Source organism: Crinia signifera, chromosome 1 (genome assembly GCF_055691185.1).
Source record: "Crinia signifera chromosome 1, ASM5569118v1, whole genome shotgun sequence".
NCBI classification, from domain to species: domain Eukaryota; kingdom Metazoa; phylum Chordata; class Amphibia; order Anura; family Myobatrachidae; genus Crinia; species Crinia signifera.
This window is the reverse complement of record NC_139217.1, coordinates 310,739,880-310,761,948: the sequence shown is the minus strand read 5'-3', so window position 1 is coordinate 310,761,948 and position 22,069 is coordinate 310,739,880. Positions and strand designations below refer to the sequence as shown.

At 40.7% G+C, this 22,069-nt stretch overlaps 1 protein-coding gene across 14 annotated transcripts in view; it reads right to left on the bottom strand.

The window, feature by feature from the left end:
• Window positions 1-22,069, bottom strand: part of LOC146079053 (transducin-like enhancer protein 4) — a 113,622-nt gene that overhangs the window by 21,684 nt on the left and 69,869 nt on the right. For 6 of the 14 annotated variants that reach the window (XM_083186160.1, XM_083186150.1, XM_083186151.1 and 3 more), the window contains 5 exons: window positions 6,073-6,192; window positions 4,244-4,297; window positions 3,950-4,102; window positions 2,187-2,316; window positions 1,526-1,716 (listed from right to left, as the gene is read on the bottom strand). In XM_083186160.1, the coding sequence (XP_083042286.1) occupies window positions 1,526-1,716; window positions 2,187-2,316; window positions 3,950-4,102; window positions 4,244-4,297; window positions 6,073-6,192 (648 nt within the window). The remainder of the gene's footprint in view (window positions 1-1,525; window positions 1,717-2,186; window positions 2,317-3,949; window positions 4,103-4,243; window positions 4,298-6,072; window positions 6,193-22,069) is intronic. The other 8 variants (XM_083186152.1, XM_083186154.1, XM_083186161.1 and 5 more) reach the window with 5 other exon arrangements.

The window sequence follows — 22,069 nt, the reverse complement described above, 5'->3', positions numbered from 1 at the left end:
GCACATAAAAAATGTGAAATGGGTCATATTGGCCCATTTCACCTTTTTTATCATTTTTCCCTATGTGAGATGGACTTAATCAAGTCCATCTCATCTTGTGCCATTATAATGGCACAAGACCGACAAGATCCTCCCGATTTCAATGTTAAAAGATTTTTTAACATTGAAGTCTATGGAAAAATCGGGTCAATCGGTCGGTCGCATCGCGGCCGATTTTAATTGGTCGCGACCGACCGATTGACCCGATTTCTGTCAATCAAAGGGAAAAAATTGTAAAAAATCGGCCACATCGTGAGGATCGTGTCCCTTAATTAAGAGCCACGATCACTCACGATTGTGGCCGTTCTAGGAAACAAGTACCTATTTTTTTTTTGGGGGGGGGGGGGGGCTGGGGGGAGCACATGGGAGTTTCAGTCTGCTGCTGCAGGGGAAGGGGCTGGGGAGAGCACATGGGTGATGCTGCACTTTTATACCGCTGTCTATGCTTGGGCACTGAATATAACGTTTTAAAAAATATTTGACAAAATAAACAAACCAACATTCTTCAATGCTAACTAGCCATGTCTTTTAATTTTTATTTTAAATCATTGAGGGAAGGTTGGATGGCAGCTTATCAGTCCTAAAATGGACATTTTTAATGTCATCCATAGGGAAAAGCAGTGCTGACCCAGGTTCAGTGTAAACGGCACAGACCTGGGTCACAGTGCTGTGTAAATGGGGTATGAAGCTGGGTCCAACCCTGGAAACTCCCATGTTCAAAGACCAGGGATTTTGGTGTAAAAGGGGTATTAGTAAAACAGGACAGGTGTACATGTGGCTCACTGTATCTTGAAGTAATTACTAAAAAGGTATAGCCATTGCAAAAATATGTGGGTATATGTAATAGGGTTAGAGTTTGCTGGAGGTGCAGTACATCTGCAGGGAATTGCCATATTTTTGAGGGTGCCGGATAACGACCCCCTAAAAGTCGGGACCCTGACTGTCAATATTCCGACATTGGAATCCCGACTGACAGGCTATTCATCCTCTTGAGGCTCTACGCAGTGTGGCAAACCCACAAGGGACTTCTTTATGCTCACCCCCCATGACGGAGTACCAGTGGTCAGGATTCCGATATCAGTATGATGATTGCCGGAATCCTGACTGTCGGGCCGTCATACCACATGCATTTTAAAATCTGCAATCATTTACAAGGCAAAACCAGGTTGGTTTTTAAACCTATAGATTGGAAGGCTTTAAAACGTATATCAATATTACAGCAAAAAATATAACCTACTCTTACTGCTTTATGCTAATATGTAGGTCGATGTTTGGCAATTGTGTCATTTTAGTAGTGTCAAAATCCTGAAGGTTGTCTCAATGACAATATACTGATCCAGAAAATACTATTAGCTGATCATACAAATTACCCTAGTTTTTGTAGAAGTAGAATTTTCCTTTAAAAAACACAAACATGCGCATAAAGAAGCAACATATAGAATAAAAGAAATCCAGAGCATACATGACCAGTGGATAAAGTTCTTACCACGGGCGATCGTCCATAGGCTGCAGCGGCAGCAGCTGCCGCAGCGGCAGCACTCATCTGCGGGGAGATGTTGTGAAGACTGGCATAAGCTGCTCCTGGACTGGTCAGCTCACCATTCATTCCAGCATGTGGGACTAAACCAAAAGGAGTTGGATAAGGACAAGGAACTGCCATGGGAGTTCTAAGACCTGCTGTATGCAGAAAGTATACAATTAGGCTGTAAATCATTGTGTACAACCACATAAAATAAGTAACATGCATATTTTTTGCATTATTCAATAAGCCTTTACCTTAGCAACTTATTTAAACTAGGCTTTTTTTTTCTCTAAACTACGCTTAAACACATACACAACTTTCCAAAAAGAGTTTAAACAAAGGGGAAAAAAAAAAATAGAAAGGTCACTTCTAGATCTAGGGCGCGAGATGAAATACTAACAATGACTGATGCGTTCTTCCAGAATGGCACACCAGGGTCACTGACATCACAATTTTTAACAGGAATCCCCATAGAAACGCGTAGGGATCGTGTGTGTATATGTACTCTGACGGGCTGTTATGTGCAGAGTTAAGCATTACAGCATTCAATTGAATGGAAATTGCAATATTGGCAATGACTACATCCGTTTAATGTAAAAGTGCAATTAAATAAACTATATCTTACTTAATGGGTCGACTCCTGGAGGCTTACCAGGCACAGGCCGCAGTCCAGTTGAATTGCTGCCAGGTGTGGGGGCATCAGATCTTGGAGTAGGGGTGTTAGATTTTGAAACCGGAGTTGTAGACTTTTCATTCTTCCAGGAGGTGAATAAAAAAAAGCACGTTAAAAATAAGAAAAGAAAAAAAGAATCCGAATCAATAGAAACCAACCCCCAGCCAAAAACAAATCAATCAAGGTAAATTCCTGACTGAAAATATGCTCATATATGAAAAAGTAAAAAAAAAAAACCCAGGTAAGTGTTACATCAGCACTACACAGCCACTAACAAAGAATCGCTGGCTGAACCAAAGGATATAACATGCTAAATGACTTGAATCCTCCCAAAAGTAAACAACTTATTGACTTTATGGTTTACTCTACAGCAAACCTCAAATATTCACCCAGCTAAAGTCAACATCCCTAATGGAAGAGTCATAACATATGTGCTTTCACAATCATATCTTTCAAGTATCTATTCATAACATAGGAGTGTACAGCAGTCCTGTGTAACCAGAGCAGCTTGACTGGAACACACCTGTAAGGAATAGCTTGTGCAGAAGATGTCATCCAGCTGCAAGCTTTAAAGGGAACGCATGAACCAGAATAGGTTTTCCCTATTGATCAGTGTAACATATTAGGCAAAAGCTAATCACAACACTGAACCTTATTTATCGACCTAGATACATTTTTTAATTTAAATGGGTTAGAACGTATAGCTAATTTACCCCTTCTGATCACATTTTAAATAATCAATGCACGCTAATAAAAAGGTCATCTTTATTTAAAAGGGTGGTACTCTTATGGTATGTACACATGGTTGATTAGGCTTGATATTCGATCCAGATGCGCTCAGATCGCATCGGAATCGAATCGCAAGTGCAGATCTGCACTATATAGTCATTGCAGCCCTGTCTATCTGGGTTTCGATTTGTGCTGCCACGGGAGCGCGCATCGGGATTGCAAAAACCTGTGCAGTCTGAATGCTATCCCGATGCGATTTTGACTATATAGTCAAAGTCTCATGCAGACTGTAGCCGTGTGTACACAGCATAACTCAGGTCTTTCTCTATAGAACAAGAGTCTGTTTTGGATTTCAAGCCAGCACAAACAAAAACAAATGGGGCCATCCCATTATTATCAGATTTGATCCTTTAGTGAATGAGTACAGGCAACTGTTGATCACAGCCTCCTTCATACATGGATATTTTCGGTGTGGTCACTGGGTTGCACCTCTATAACCCAATACCTACAGCAATGCTTTTTGAATACACCTGAAAATATATCTATAATCATATTGTATTCTAAAAGTAAGCATCGATCACAGATCATTTGTAACTTCTGGAACTCTAAAAACACTTTGTACAACAGTCCGTTCTTTTGTTGACATCTCGCACTCAATTAGCTCAGCTAAAATGACCTAGACCAGTGACCAAAGTATTGGCAACTAGTGATCATGCATTATTTGCAGCACAAAATGCATACAACAACAACAACCTATTTATTAAACAAACTTCTTTTACTTCAATAAAACCATTGTGTCTTCTTTTTCGCACTCTACAATATCTGCATTTGTTTAGAAAGATACTGGCTAGTGATAGACACTATTTGGCAGTAAAACAAACACCCGCACATGCTCACCCATGGAAATGGCTAACGGTAGCAGATCTAATAATAGACATACAGCAATGTATGTACAAATATTTTAATTATATAACAAGTGGTCTTACATGGCTGAGTTCTTTGGACTTTGAAGAAGGAGTGCTGCTTGAAGATGCAATAGAGGCAGGACTTATTGGTGGATCCTTCTTTAAAAGTCGTGCTTTATCCAAACCGTTCTCCCTTGGCGAATGTGCAGGACTACCTCTTGGCGAAGAAGGGTCCTTTTAACAACAAAATGAAGATGTTGCAATATCACTGCTATTAACATGTTAATTGCAACATCTAAAACCTCTTTATGTAGAGCAATGATAAAACAAACATATACAGCAAACAATATATATATAACTATACAAAAGACACACCTCATTGGAAACATCCACCACCAGGTTATCATCACTTTTTTCACCATCACTGTCCTGCATGAAAAATAAAATGCTTATCATATGGTGCTGAGCATGACATAAACAAGTACATAAGTGGAGATTGGCATGTGGTTTAGTTTACCCAATTTAATACTTCAACCATTTAGCAACAATGACTGCTTTCTCCTACAAAATATTCATGGTCAGAACCACCAGTTTATGTACTAGAACATATTCTAAGAGACTTTAAGTGATTACTAAGAATCCAGGACATAGACAGAGGGATAAGTAAGTATCTGACTCTTATTTGTTCTATAATAAATAATTTAGGCACATGGATAGCATGATGGTACCAGATACATTATAAAACACCACTTTGGCTCAACTTTTTTTTGTAACCTAGTTCTTGCTAAAATCTCCCTTAAAAAAAAAAAAAGTACATAAAAGCAAGTTTACACAAGTTGCTGGTTGAATTAGGTCAAGAACATCTATTTAAACACTTATCATAAAAGTATTTTTAATTTAAAAAAATGTGCTTATATATAAACATCAGGACCAATATAAAACTTTGATTTTGATAGCAGCTGCTCATCTGAGCAGCTGCTAGGTACACAATAGGGGGCTGAAGAGATGGGGGGGTTTGGCTGAAGGGGTGGGGGACCCTGCTGTGCTGACCAATCAGAACTGGGGGAGGGTACAGTGAAGCAATTGTCTGTTCACTCTGTTTCTAACTAGTAGCATTGTTTGAGACCAGGTAAAATAATGCATAGCATGGTTGTAAATAATTCAACTACGCCAGGGAAGTAGTTCAGCTGGTAGGACACTATACAGGCTAGAATGACTCAACATTAAGTTTAAATAAACCCAGATTACTATTTCAAAAATGTTTAATTGTTGGTAGCATATTTTTCTCTGCAATATGCAAAAAAAGTGGAGTTATCTTCTTCTAGAACCAATGAACTCACAGCTGTACATCTTACATAAGGTTGGGTACATTACAATGAAACTATTTACTTAAAGCAATCAAGGCTCCATACGTAACAGACATGTCTGCAAAATAGTCAAACAAAGTGGAAATTCAGCCAGGTTCCAATGGAAATGCTACTTTCTTCCCAACATGCGAGCTTCAGAATTTCACATTGAATCAGAGTAGGATAGCACTTGGTAGCTTGTGGGAAATTACATACATACCAAATGATAATGTCATTACAGTATGTAAGGAAGTGGGGATTAGCATGCTGTCATAACAGTAGGACCTGGCGAGCAGGCAGCCTGCCCACAGGCTACTTAGTAATATCACTTGCTGAAAAAGTACTAGCATACACACTGGAGCAATGCTTAATCTGTCCATTATGTGTGAGACTGGATTGCAATAATATAAATAAATGTATAGATTGTTAACATCAGGAACCTAGCTTACCATTAGGATATACAGGAGTTTCTTTCTGTACTCACAGTCAGTAAATGAAGCTAAAGTGAATACTCCAAGTCTGAAAGGTGTTCAAGTTAACAATTGTTCTAAGGCAACATATTGATGACTAAGTAAACACATACAACATATGAACTGTACTAACTTCTCACTAAACAAATGCTTGGCTACGTCCAGACTAATCAAATACACCCTTAGGAAATATTTATGCTTCTTTATGATCCATTAAGCATATTTGCTTGTCAAATATATACTGCGTCAGTCACGTTCAACTAGGAACATTAAATATAAAGGAATATCATAGAACAGAATTATTATTGTCAAAATGAGTTTACATTTACCGGTCCAGTCTGACTCAGTACTTAAGCATGAAGTAGAATAGAAGTCCACTGATACTTACGTAACGAGTTGCTATTTCTTTTTCTTCTGTCTTTTGCTTTTTGCTGTCTGAGGAGTAATCTGCGGAATTTCTGTGTTTTTCTGCTGCTCTGAAACTTGCAGATGGGGACACAGAAGAGCTCTGCAAAGAGGTAATATTGTGACCCAGGGTCAGTTACAAAGTCAAGTATTTACACATATCTTAAAACCAACATATTAGGGGTTGGTACCTATTGGTGTTTGATTTGCATGTTAAAAACACAATTGAATTGTTAGCGAAACCATGAACACATTACTATAGATTTGACATGCAATTGTATCACTTGTGGACAGGATGTTGTTTTATTACCCTCAATCGGTTTATTGTGTGTTAAAGTGAAAGTTCCATCACAAGTGGGTATGGTTCCATTTCAGACACATTTTTATGTATTGTTATCAAGTTCGCAGTGAAAGTGGTGTCCTTATAAATCAGTTACACCAAGTAGCTCCTCTCAGCCAGTTAGGGCCTATAAAACTACTAGCGTTTTACAGCAGGACGTAATACATTTAGAGTTTGCTGGACAAACTGAGACAGGAGACATGGCTTTTCCCCCCACACCAAATTAAATTGTGCTTTGCATACAGACTCCTTTATGCACCAGGAGACACACACATGATTAATTTGAAATGCAACATTTTTATATCCGAGTGGTCACTGGCAATACTTTACCTCGAACAGGTGAGGAAAATGTAGCCTTATATATAGTGATAATTGAAAGTTTTGATATCTTCCAACAATTTTAACACGTTTTCAGATCTATTTTATTTAAAACAAACCAGCTTGTTTCTATAGGTTCAATTGTCTTTAAATAGGACAAAAAGTTAAACTGCAAACTATAATGAAGAGGCTACTAATGGTAAATATGAAGTCATTTTACATTATTAAATATACACCTTAAAATACAAATTGCAGAGTAAAACAGCATAGAGATGTTACAACCATAATTGACAATTATAGTAACTTTTCTCCAGCCTGGCCCAAAGTTGATAATTACAATTGGCCAAATAACAGTCTGACAGCTACAAAGGTGATTACCATTGTATAATCTTCTGTCAGCCAATAGATGCCTCTCAGACTGCGAGCGAGGTCAATAGTCACCAAGAAACATTATGCCCTTCTTAAATGCCTCCTTGTGTTGCAAGGGAATACATAAATATGTAAGACTTTAAATACCAAAGTTGGAAATCTTTCCTATTTAAAGTAAAAGGGGTCTCATGGACAGAACTCATACAAAAGAGGAATCTTTAAATGTTCTGTGGTTTCTAAGGCAAATACCTAACTTAGATATGGATAACATAGTAAGATGACCCAAGGGTAACATTACACATGCTGGATGCCTGAAATATTTGTAAATATGAAAGGATGCTTGAGGATTTTGAAAAGGGATTTTCCACCTCAAAATGATAAGAGGACTTTACCCATAGAACAGGGTTTGGGCAGCCTAAAAAGGGAATTCTTCAAAGCAGACAAAATATACATACCAAAAAGTTGCTGCTTTTATTTTCATTAGTTAATTCCCCTGCCTATGACATGCTCACTTTGAATAGCATTAGATCCTTTTAACAGGTTCTGTCACTTTCCTGTACAAATTGCGGAACGGATAAAAGAATTTTGAAATCTAATGAAGTGCGGTATTGGTGACATAATTCAGCAGGGAGCATTATTCATAATGGACTGAAAAAAGATGTCACATTTCTTCACGGAACACATTGTGAAACTGACATGTTAGAAAGAAGTCTCTATGCTCCATTTAACATCATAAAATAACACGCCGAAATGACCACTTCCAATTTGTTAAACAACATATGCTGTACTCCATTAAGTACAGCAGCGCACACATATTCATAAGGGAGGTAAGGCAGGAAGCCGCTCACAAATGTGTACTGCAAGAGTTAGGTAATGGCTGATTAAAAGGCCTGATGAAACTCTCCTGATCTTAAGGTTCCAGTAATTATTCTCACTTACAGTATTTTGCTTGTAAGTATCCATTAGATCTCAACAGTCAAAATAAACAAGTACTAGAAGACAACTGAACATTCTCAGGATGAAACAACGCAGCTACCCTGGGCACACATGGAAGCCCTAGAAGAGTATGTAAAAACATTACAAAAAAACACACCTAATACCACCTAAAAGCAACATAAGTGCCACTGAGGTGCAAACATTCAAATAGTTTTTTGTTATGATGGAAGACTTGGCAAATATTTTGTATTCTCCTTTCCACTGTCAGTCACAACATTTACAGCAGAATTGCTGTGTATTAAGAATGAATATCAATTATGAGACCAAGATACTATAATGGATTAGAAAAAAATAAAAATAAAAAACTTGCTACAAAACACTACACTACACATGATTTTGCCCAGCGGGTATGCTGACGATGATTGAGAAAATTGCTGGGCTGAAAAATTCAGTGCACACACTGTGAGCAGGACACTATGGAAAGCTGTTCACTCCGTCGCTCATCTGCTGGTAATACTGGCAGATGAGCGGTGGGGCCAGAGATGATGCAGGACTGCGCATCACCACTCATCACTGCTCCTTACAAATTGGGCAGCTTTTGAGCTCAAATGAGTAAACTGGGCTGCTTTCAGCTCAAAGTCGTGCAAAATCATGAAATTGATTTTCATAATTTACGATGCTCACTTGAAGTGCCATTTTCACATGCCAGTCTTTTGAAAGTTTTATTTTAAATTCTTTCTGCTGCCTGCCGCTCATCGCCCAACAGAAAGTTTTTTTTAACTCTGCTGCAGTTGCCTGCCCCGCTGCCTGGACTGCTGGCGCACACCTACAGTATCTGACCAAATATAGAATGGTTGCTAAAAAGCACCCATGATGTGCTGCTGATGGGTCCAATCTGATTTATTATATGTGCAGGAGGATCAATGGTACTTATTTCCTAGCACAGCGCCCGCGATTTTGATTGTATTGATCGGGTCGGAAAAATCGCGTCGATCGCATGCTATGCGATCGACCTGATTTTTACATTGGAATCAATGTAAAATGGTCCCTGAGACCCGATTTTACATCGATTTCAATGTAAAAAGCCCCAAAACCCCCCATTTTTATAGAAAACCCCCCTCATGTTTTAAATGCCCTCCCAATGTTAACGCCACCCCACTATTGACGGCAACTCGAAGCGTGGCGAGCGACGGTACGCACCCTCCGACCTTTTCATACCCCCACTATCCACGTCAGCGTGGAGTTGATTTTATAAAGTGTGGCGAGCGCAGCGAGCCCGAAGCGTGGCGAGCCCCGCGCATAACTTCACAGGTATACACGTGCGCTCGCCACACTTTATAAAATCAACTCCACGCCGACTTGGATAGTGGGGGTATGAAAAGGTCGGAGGACGCGTACCGTCGCTCGCCTCGCGGGCTCGCCGCACTTCGGGTTGACGTCAATAGTGGGGTGGGGGGGGTCATTAACCATACTCAATGAGAAATTGGCCATATTGGCCCATTTCCCATTGTCCCCCATGTAAAATCGCGTTGATCGCATCGCGGCGCATTATAATGGGCCGCGACCGACGCTATCAACCTGATTTTGACTTGAAAATAATTTAACATTATTCTCTATGGGAAAATTATAATGGGCCGCGATCAACGCGATTTTCTCTTTCACCGGCAAATTAGCAGGTGATTGACAGAAAATCAGGTCCATCACGTGGAGTGTAAGTACCTTACACTTAAGGCATACAATCAATGAGACGGGCGCCGTGCTAGGAAATAAGTATCGGATCAATTACAAGGAACTGACCCAATGCGTATGGGTTGTTAAACACGTGTGATTTGGTCTGATTTATCAGCCCGATCCTTTGGAATCAGGTCAAAATTGCAGTAGTGTATGGGAACCTTTATCGTACTGGGAATGGAAGGAAAGAGTGCCACAGAAATAATTAAAATGATATACATAAGACATTGTTCATGATATTTTTGTGCATATTGTCTAGTGGAGTGCACACTTTATCATTAATTATACATGCGCCGGAATGGTGTTAGCGACCCCCACTGTCTGTACATGCAGCTCAATCCTGACTATATCGTCAACAGCAGCATACTCCTTGATGTGGCCCCTGCACAATCAAAGTTTGTAAGATCATTTAGTGTTTATGCACTTTATGGTTTGTTGGGGAGTTTCAGACAGTTACAGGGTAATCATTGCAGCATTTGTGCTGTCATCTACTGTGTACCCTGTGTAAAAGTATGGAAGCTGAGATGGAGGTTACATGGCCCAAAAGATTGGTATGTCTTCAAGATGTATTTCCGGTTAAAATAATTCCAGTAGGTTGCTTTCACAAGGGCTCAATCACACGTGTATGAAAACACACTTCACCAGTGTCACTTACTATACCTAGTAATAGCCTATATCACACTAACTCATTTTTAGGTGTGGTTTCGTGGAGAGACATTTATGTGACCAGACTAGTGTCTTGTCCCATGAGGTCTTAATCTGAGTGAATTGTATAACAATGCTAACAAGGATAAAATCATACCTACAGCTAAAAATTCCCTCACTAAACATCCAGGCTTCAAACAAATATATCTATTGATCAAGCCCTTCAGCTCTAGTAATCATAGCGCTTACCACCTCCCAATTCCAGTATCTGAATATATGTCATGGATGGGAAATGGGGGTGTTTGAATGAATAAAGTAATACATTTAAGTAACGTAGCTCCCAAGCTACAAAACAACATGACCAGCTAGAGAGAAAATCAGAAAGTCCCTAGGAAAACATGGGAAGCAAAGTGAGATAAAGCAGAATAGGTTTTATTTTTCGTTCACAATCACCAAATAAATGGCATTGTGTGAGGTTAAGGGAAAAAGAAAAATAAGCACAGTGCCATTCAAACAACATAATCGTAGGTCAAGGGCTAATTGGTATGCACACTACATTGTATTAACAAATGTCTTTTCTCCAGAAAAAGCAGACTCCAGGTTCAGGAACAAAGCTTATTTCAAAAGGGAATAATTTCTTTTACACAAAACAGTGTAAGTAGTCTTCTAAAGAAGACCTCTATAAAATACATGGGGGAGAAAAAAAAAAAAAACCCTATAAACCAAGCTTTCCCAAAAAACTGCAATTACAGTCCAGATGTAAGGGATATCCACACAAGTCCATATTGTTAAATCAAATATTCTAAGCCACTATTACTGTAAGTCGGAAATAGTGGCTGGCTTTGAATACCCCCTATAATTCCTATATAAATAGGTAAACACTACAGGTCGTTATGAAGAGTAAAATGTTTGCTTGGCAATTGTTTACACCTATTTTGACAAATACACTTTAACCGTTTGAGTGCCAAGTTGAATCCCCTCATTTCTGATGGTCTTAAGAGATCAGTTGTTAAATTGTGGACACGTGAAATATACATCCACCTAAGCCTGTAATGATTGCATTAAAATTGCACTGATTCTTATACAGCTGAATGTGTAGTTAATGGCTGCGCCTGATTAATCTCCTCAACCTTATGGGTCAGACCTGGGGTAGCCAACTCCAGTCCTCCAGAGCTACCAACAGTTAATGTTTTCCAGATCCCCTCACAGAATCACAAGTGAAGTAATTAGCTCCACCTGTGGATCTTTGAAAATGTTTCAGCTAGTAATGAGTACACCTTTGCAGCAGCTAGGTTGTCTGGAAAATGTGAACTGTTATTTCTCGAGGACTGGAGTTGGCTACCCCTGGATCAGACAGTACAGTGCTCCAAGTCAACTAATTAGCTCTTACTATCTTAACTACAGGCAAATATGCATGGCAGCTACATTTCTAGAGCTAGAAAATATACTCTACTTGTGAGGATATTGCTGGGCAATTGAACGCTCTCAAACAGGCTACAAAGTCCTTAACAGTTGCCAGTTGTAAAAGAACAAGATGAGGGCACAGGGCAATACCGATTGACTTTCCAACCAGCTTCTCTTTCTTTTCTTTTTTTAATCACAAAAATCAATATTTCACAGCAAAGTTCCCATTCCCATCTTTGCTAAATATCAGCTAAAAATGCCAGCGTCGCTCACAATTGTTATATTAATTCAAATGAAGATGTTGTGTAAATAAAAATGATATTTCCTGTATAAAAACAGTAAACATTACAGGTCACCATCATGAATAAAAATGTTTGATTGCCAATTATTTTTTACACCTATTTTGACAAATTCACTTGGCACTCAAAGGTATTGGTATGTACAGGTATTCCAGGATGCACTCCCTTTCTCCTTGTAGAAATAGGAAACCATATTTCCAAATGTAGACAACTGGATTTTAAGTTGATACAAATGCAACTTTATTCAGCAACCAAAAGCATGCAAGAAAGGAGTCCATATAAAACGGATTATATAAAATGGAATTAAGTTGGAAGTTCTATTTCAGATGGGATGTTGCAATGGGCAACCAATCAGATACTATGTATTATCTTCTAGAAAATGCCAAATAAGTAATTAGATTCTGATTGGTTGCGAATAGCAACATCCCATGTGAAATTGAACTCTCATCTTAAAAAATTTGTCCTATGGTTTGTAACAATGGTAAAGGTCAACATTATATTTTTGTCCTGATGGGAAAGCTCTTCAGAAACATATTTTAGATCACATTTCTTTAGGTGTAGCCCATACTACTGTATTTTTCAAGATCTCACAGTAGATAGTATTTCCAGGTGTGTATGCATCCTAAAATGTCAATGACCATGCCTGTGAAGCATTAGACCAGGAAAGTCTAAACTATGGCCCTCCAGCTGTTGTAGAACTACAAGTACCATCATGCCTTGCCACAAAGTACCATCATGCCTTGCCACAGAGTTGCTAAAACTATGCTGGGATGTGTAGTTTCCCAAAAGCTGGTGGGCAATAGTTTGGACATTCCTGCATTAGAGCCTGGTTTAACCACCACCACCACCACCTAACAGACATGTACATGCTGGTCTCCATGGACCCAGTTTGTGTTAATATACTCTTGTAATTTTGTATGGGTAAAAAAGCCCAGTTCCACCAGTGTTCTGCATCTCACAGTTGAAAGTGCAGAAATGTCTGGCTCTGCAATCTATATTTTCATGCTTTCGTATACTGAACGTGCAGAGTGCTTCAAATGGAATATATGCTACAGCAAACTGGGCTATGATCAACCCAAAATTTGAGTGAAGCAAGTTAAAAAAAAAAAAAAAAACATTACAAAAAAGGTCCAGTAGAGGCTGGGCCGCATGCGAGTGTAATGCCTTTAAGCTACTACAGTGCTTAAGAGCATTTATATGCCATTTGGAGACTCCCAGTGAAATGGCCTAAGCCTTGGATTAGTCTGAAAATTGATTGTCAATATAATAAAAAAGTGAATATAAGACCCCTAATGTAAACTACACAGTACATTTTTTTTCCATTTACATTTATATTACTCAAGTGTTTTTAATGCGTTCAGCCAGTTAATAAATAAATATATATATATATATATATATATATATATATATATATATATATATATATATATATATATATATATATATATATATATATATATATATATATATATATATATATAGCCATTCCCTGCTCCCGCGCCATCTGTGTGTCGGAAGGGGACGCGCGCGCACGAGGTGCGCGCGCGTCCCCTTCCGACGGTGCTGCCCTCGGTCGCCCGATGCCCACACCGGGCGCCCGCACCCCCCCACAGCCTCCTCGGGTCCCCCCAGCCCCCCTCGAGCGGGAGGCGGACAGTATTGCGTCCGCCTCGCCGGCCGCCCGGATACTGAGACGCGCGTGCGTGGGGGACGCACGCGCGTCTCAGTCAGATGGCGCGCCGTGTTGCTGGCGGATCGCCAGCAAGCATAAGGCCTGCGCTATCTGTATATATTTTTTTATAAACTATAAAAAACATACAGGGGCAAATGTACCAAGTCTTGGAAAGTAATAAAGTAAGGAGAGAAACTACCAATCAGCTCCTAATTACTAAATACAGCCTGTAACCCGGCATTTAAAAGTCAAATTACTGGTACTTTATCTTTCCACGCTTAGTACATCTCCCCCACATGGTCATAAATAGCTTTTTTTTACCCAATAAAAACAATCTGTAAGGCAGTTTTTGGTGTTTAGAAATACAAAAGCAACTAGACATGTAGACAAGCATTATCTGTACAAAATAATAGACTATGCTATGAAATAAATAACACTCATTGTATTGGTAACTCAGAATATTGGATGAATCATTTGTGTTGGAGGTTAAGGGGGTATTCAATGTGGGATCAAGGCTGTCGATCTCTGCCGACAGCCATGATCCAGGCCCGCTTGTGGTCAGATCGACCGCAGAACGACAGGCGGGATTCAATGTCCCGCCTGCCACTCGGTGCAAAGGGGGCGTGGCCGCGAAAATGGCCGTGGATTGTCAATCTGTGGCCCGGATAATGACAATCCATGGCCGTTATCGGCAGAACGGGCCCGACCGCTTCTGAAGTCGGGCCCGTTTTGCCATGATCCCTCATCAATGCGGTCATTAATGACAGCATAAATGCCGCTATTTCCCATGTCGGAAATAGCGGCAGCAGATTGAATACCCCCCTAAGCATCACAATGTCCGCCTTGTAAAAATAGATTTTACATAATTTGCTAGTGGTAGCTACATTTTACCATTAAAAAAAAATAATATATATATATATATATATATACACACACATACACTAAGTTCAACCACTTTTTTTTGTTAGCATTCATATAGCACACAGTTTAATTTTTTTTTTTAAGATTAATAATACTTAATTCCATGTTCAATCTATAATTCAAATAACTGATATAATCTTGCAGCATTAACAGCACTGTGCCAATACATGGTTAATGCAGCCATCAAGATGTAAATGCCTGGGAGAACAGATTATTACATTTTGCCGGAGACAGCGGGCTAGCAATATCAATACTTGAAATTTCAACGCAAGCTGCATTTCCACATTAAGGGGTTATTAAGTTTAATGTAAGATACCAAGCTGAATAATTTTACCACTGTAACTCTTTAGAAATTTTAACTATGGGAAAAAAAAGAAAAAGAAACTTGTATAAAATTGCTAAACAAAGATGGGTCAGACCCATCCACAGAAATGAGTCTAAAAACTCAAAAAGGAGCAGCAGACTTGCCAAACAAGATCTGCTATGTCACAAATATTTATGTGGCAAGACAGGAGTTCGTTGTTCCAAAGAGACCATCGACAGCCACTTTCTTTTGTGCATCTCATTCAAGGACCATCAAGCACAGCACACAAGATACTGAGCGTAAGAAGTGGCCCAAGATTATTGTTGTTGAAATGACTCGTTCATATTGAGGTCTACAGTGCTGCAGTGTCACCGGTGGCTATCCACCAATCCAAAACCAGAATTCAACTAAAATCTGTAATCAACTGTTTACTGACTGTGCAACAATGGAGCAGCATGGTTGCTTACAGTTTTAATGGGTTTTCTAATGATTGATGTATTTCAGTGATGGAAGTACAATAGGCATACATTACTCCAAAAGGAAAGTGTATGGGGAAAATACTATATTGCTTCAATTGTGCAGAGAGTGCTCTACGCATCTCCAGCTCCTCATCATCATCATCAGTACTTGCCCAACCTAGTGTAGGTACAAAAATACACCTCTGCATTTGCATGAGCACATTCTTATTGATCTTTACCTAAAATAGAACATTCTTTTTTTCACCAGCTTTATACCAGTGAATGTATAGTTTGATACGTGCCGTTTGGCATTGGCTTATATATCCGAGCATGCACAGATTGACTTAATGCATAATAGGCTACACTGGTGTTCATTCAGTCCTGTATCAGCTACAAAGTGGTCTGCTAACAAGTCTTATTTATGGTTTTAAAATGTCTACTAAATCCTCTTCACCGTTTTGATGAAAAATACCGCCAGTGAACACTAGGGCCACTCGAACGGACCAGATTACTCCTTAACAGAAAGTGAAACAAAAATGATGTTTCAAACTTCCTGGATGGTAGATGCTATATTCTAGTGGGCTAAAGGATCTTCCATGCCCAGGGGGAGGAGCAAGGCCGGGTGGGCTTCCTCCTTCACTATCCACGCCACCACTGGTTGCCTTTAGTAACCAGGTGGCGAGCAAAGCAAGGGTCCGTTTGGGACCCTTCTTCCGACCTTGCTCCTCCTCTATCCACTCCCTCTCCTCCCCTGTGACGTCAGGAGGTCATTTAGCCCACTTAAATTTAGACCTAACCCTTCCTGGATATGGACAAAGGGAGCTGTGAGGACAGATTGGAGGTACTGTAGGAGCTGTCATTTTGACAGGCTTAACTAGTTTGTGGAATAAATGATTTTTAGGTTTTGATGCCTCTAGGACTACTGAAAGCACAATGCTTCAGTGATTAAATTATCTCCTATTGACTCAACCCATAAAACATCTGTATCCAATGAAAATGTGGCTTTTTTGTAACAAAACTATCTTCTGAGTTTATAGAACACTGAGGTGGTTAAGGAAAAAAGGAAAGTAATTTATGGTGCCGTAATTGTAGGAAGAGGGGGGGGGAAATATCCAGGTAAAAACATTCCTATTACACGGTTATACATTAATCGCTTGGTTATTTTAGGCAGACGTTTCCAATGTATACAATGTAAATGAGATATTGCATCACTCCTTAACTGGCAGCCTGCAACACTCCCTAAATCCTTCAACCTTTCAGTAAGAGATGTGGGTGGCAACATAAGATTGAAGGCTTGTAATTCAGGAACATCCACTTAGTCAACAGAAGTGTTATAGCTGGGGAGAATGGGTAGACTGTAAAAGTGTGTGTGTCTGCAATCTATGCTTCAACCCCGAGCAGCCTACAAAATGAATACAAATTTTCATACCAGCAATTAAATGCAGGGAGAGGAATTATCCAAGCATCTCAAATAACTTCTGCAATTTACTCTGGAAGTAGACCAAGCTTGTCAATATGCTATCGTTTTATATTCTCACTCATTAGCGGTGTCAAAAGGACACTCAAAAACATGAACAAAGCTAAGCCTATCACATTACAATGAGCTGCTCTGCCATGTTATCCAGACATGTCAGGACACACTCTGTTCCCCTGTGGCAACACACTAAACTGACACTGCTCCTACGAGTCTTTCTGTCAAGAGCTTTGTGGTGGCTATAATGAGATATGCTCAAGTATTTGAGGGAAATTAAAGAAGCAGCTTTGCTGTTATTACCCCGGGCTCTTTACAACAACAAATGAGCTGTGTGGTGTCAGACCAAGGACAGCAACATACAAGGTAAGAAAGATCACATCTGGAGATCTACGTACAAACTGAGCGATGACATGTGTGCACACTGCAGTCTAATGTACAGCGACTGTAATCAAGGCAATATTTGCATTCCTTGGCAACCACTAACTTCTATTTACACACAGTTAACAATGGATGTTATAGACATGAGGTGTGAGACATTTATAACCTATTACACACTGTTCATATATGTGGAAACACGTATACATGTCAAACTATTTGAAGTGCTGCAAAAAGTGTTCTTTGACCTCATAATGAAAATCCATTTTCTAATTGCCATAGACAATTCCCAAATGTTAGGTACTTTTTTAAGCACAAATAAAAGTGCTCTTACCTTCTCCCCTCCCTTGTTTGCAAATGACGGATGCATTTAGAGTTTATTGTACGAAAACCGTTTCCCTTAATGCAAATTAAATTATGTTCCAGTAAATGTCTTGTAATTCAAATGGATATTCTATTTCAGGGTATACAATTTCATTTAATCCTTAGTCACTTATTACGTTGACAAGTGCCTATACTAATTTTTGCTTGGGAAAGCCAGCCTTTATTCTGGTTAAGTTAATTAGAGAACATTTGCCTTAATGAAATGTACAACCTGATGATATTTAAGATGATACATCGGCCTTTCCCGGTTTAGAGAACATTCTGTTTCATTTTATCCTGAGTTCCAACGGTGACCTCGTAAATTTAAGAAGATTATTACTGCAACTATTCACCGATCAATCACATTGCAGGTCAATACACTAAAAACAAATCAAGTGTCTAAGAGGGGGTGGGGGACAAAACAAAATCACAGGTAATTGAGAAAATATTGATTAGCATATAGCTTACACTCTTTATGTTGTTCACCAAGTGAGTTATTTTTATAGCTCAATTAGACTGGCAACTGGAAGCCAGTAAAAGGATTAATTATACGTCCTACATTAAGCATAGCATGACTGGGCATCATGAATTTATCATCTCCGGTGAAGAGGAAGATAAGGAAGACTTGTGAAGGCAAGATTGCTCTCTTTCAATGTGTATTCTTTTCAACAGTTGGAAAATGAAAGTAGGACACTATCATCAGGCCTTTCTGGCACAGCGTCACTTCAGCTTGTTGCCATTTGTACCTAAAGCCTGTGTCAACAGCTCAACAAGAATAAAGAGCAAATAACCCACTGCAAACAGACTGGTGCGAGTGTGAATCGCTCACTCACATTCCAGCTGCTCCATGTCTGTTCAAACTCCTCAGTGACAAGGTTAAGAGGGTGAGGAGGATAAGTACAGGGCTAAAAACATGTTGGCTGAGTTTAGATGGATAGTTCTTCTAAACCATTAGCCTGAGGGGGGAGATGTAGCACTCAAATAAGTGTCAGCTGCAGATTTTTTTTTTTTTTTTTTATATAAACAAAACACCAATAAGAAAAAATATTAATTGGTATGATAAGTTTATTAACTATATTGTAAGGTGATGTGTGCTTTGTGTTTCTCCCAGCAAAAGAACTGATTACAGCTGGTACAAAACAGCTGCCAGGCTATTAATTAATTTTCTACTCCCTTCGGGATATGATCGTATTGTCAACACCACTTAGGTTGACAGTCATTAGGTAGACACCGCTGGGTAGACAGGGGACAAGGTCAACAGGGGACAAGGTCAACACAGGTTATGTCAACAGGTTTTTTGAGCTGACAGGCGGTGTTTCATGCCCTACCATCCACTAGGGCGTGGTGGGAGAATAAAATAATTTACAGAGCGCAGCAAGGCACTGTGCCGAAGCATGGCGAGCGTAGCGAGGGGCTGCGGTTGACTTCCAACTGTGTCCATGTCAACATTAGAGTAAAAAAAAAAAAAAAAAAAAACGGTACTTATGTAATATCTGGGCTCCCGTTTTTCTTATGAGACCGCGTCCCCTCGCGGGGCGCGCTGCGCGCGCCACGCTTCGGGCACGGTGGCTCGCTGCGCTCGCCACACTATATAAATTCAACTCCATGCGTAGTTGGATAGTAGGGGTATGAAAAAATGGGGTGCATTTAACATGGGAGCCCAGATAATACATAAGTACCAAAAAAACACGTCGACCTTCCGACCTAACCTGTGTCGACCAAACGCTGTGTCAACCTAAACCCATGTCGACCTTCACACCTGTCGACCTAAGTGGTATCAACAATATGATCCACACCCCTCCCTTCACGGGTGCTCATGTAATGGCAAATTATTTTCAAGATCAACTTACTGAGTTTGATCTGCACCCGCCGTCAGACCTGTCATCCGCGCCCGCTGCCTGTGGGGATCACCGGCCTGCACCGAGGACCAGCAAAAGGGGTGAGTACTCTCCACCATCCCGCTGCCTGCACGCCTCCTCCCCGCCCCCTTCACACACCAGAAAATGCTGGGACTTTTCTGGTATGAAAGGGGCCAAACCCTGGGCCATATTCCCAGGTGGGTACCTGCAGTTTCTGGTGTGAAAGGGGTATCAGCAGTACCTAGGAACTCCTGTAACTCATCTGGGGGGGGGGGGGGGGGGGGGCGGGTTTTTAGCCATGCATCTCCGACATTATGGAACTCACTTCCCACCCAATCGAGAGGCTCCCCCAACTCTAGAATGCTTGAAAAACAGACTCAAGACTATCCTGTTTACTCAAACATTTCCTTAATTCCCTTAAGTATTGTTTATGAAAATCGTTTCTGTACTTCATTGATTCTGGTGAAAACATGTGGTCCCTAAAAAATTCTGATTCAGAAAAGAGTACCTTTTTTTTTTGGTGCTGAACCAATTTGGCATCGCTTTAGTATAGTATAGATCAGTGGTCATTAGGACATATTGCACAACAAGGTGTCCAATTTATTTATTTTTTTACTTGGTGTCACCTGCTGTAGAAATCAGGTTACAGGGTTGGCTGCCCCTAGGGGATGCAGTTTAAATCCCGGCGGTCGGGATCCCGGCGTTCAGAATCCCGACCGCCGAAATCCCGACACTTTCTCCCTCCGTGGGTGTCCAGGACACCCCTGGAGGGAGAATAAATTAGCATGCCGCGCGTAGCGAGGCACCGGGCCCGCAAGGGGGGGGGGGGCGATCCCCCCCCTTGTCGGGATTTCGGCGTCGGGATTTTGAACGCCGGGATCCCGACTGCCGGGATTTCATACTGAATCCGCCCCTAGGTAGGTAGACCAATGATAACCTAGCAACCTTGGTTCCAGTACAGTAGTTATATAACTTGTTCCCATTTTCTGCAATATTTCGTATTGTAAAGGTCCATACACACCGAACGATTTTCCCGGGTGATTGATGACTTTCCATAGCAGGACACAATGGAAAGCAGCCCACTTAGTCACTTATATGCTGGTAATACCAGCAGGTAAGCGGCCGGGAAAGTGATGATATGGGAGTGTGCATCAGTGCTCATTGCCAGGCTGTGCTCACTGCCAGGCTGTAGACACTGGGCAGCTGGTGAGCTGAAAGCAGCTCAAACGACAAAACTGAGCTGCTTTCAGCTCCAAACCGCCCGGTGTGGATGAGCCTTAAGACGTTACCATAAGATGTTTACTTAAGAAATAAAATGAGCCTTAAGACATTACCATATAGTAGGTTATCGCCACCATTTGGTGGCGATGCCCTATAGAAGCCTATGGGCTTCTTTTTGCCGCCGCCGCTTCCACCGCAACGCCGCTGACCACCCTCTCCCCCGGTTTATACCTTCATGCAGGTCATCCTGGACCCCAGAAGATAAACCCTTCCTCCCCCTAGCAACACAGCCAAACATCCTTCCGGCTGCAGGGGGAGGAGGCGGCATCGGGGACATCCATGCTAAGCTGTCCCGGCGTGAAGGGAGAAGGAGGCTCCAAGGGGGGTGATGGAGACACCCCCCCACCCCACACCACATAACCGGTATCGCGGGGGGCCTCAGTCACCGCACCGCGATGCCAGACAGGGCGGGAGGGCAGCGTTTTATATTAATACATCCCACCCTTTATCTTGTTTTGTTTGCACTGCTTCTGTACGGACTATGTAAGGCGCCACTATATGGCAACCTATAAATAAAAGATAACAATAATAACAGTAATGTAACAATGCATTGAGGTACACAGCATAAGTCTTTAGTCACTGTAAAGAGAAGCAGCTATATCACCTAAAACAGTCAAGTGCTTCTCCTCCCTATTACTGTCAGACACTGTACACAGGTCCTGCCATACACGCCTATCAGTTTCTGTGTGTTTCGAGCACATTCTGCAGACAGCTTGGATAGTCTAGTGACACCCAAAAAGCATGCAAAAGAAACTTAAACTACAGATCATAAAATTACACAGCACTCCTATGCAATTGCTTCCATTTTCCTTCTAGATTATTCATTCTGCGGCACACCAATAAACCCAATAATTCCTAGATTTACCAGATCATTTTTTATTCATATCCCTGTGCAGCAGAAGCAAGCTAGGAACATCCCACTGAGAGTAGTGTCAGGCCAAATCCCTCAACCACTGAAAGCACTGCCTGGATAAATCTCACTTCACTTTCCATACTGCCAACCACTTAGGGCAAGGCCCAGGGGAGCTCTTTAGCTTATCCCTGCTCACGCAATGTCACAGGCACAAGCCAGAGTGGCCCAATCAGTGCCAAGAAATAAAAATGTTTTAGAAAAAAAGAAAAATCACAGATGTTCATGCATTTCACATACCTTGTGCCCTATGGTCTGTTGCTAGGGTAACAAGAGACCACCAGTGAGCACATTATTAGCTTTATAAAGTGAGTCTCTGGG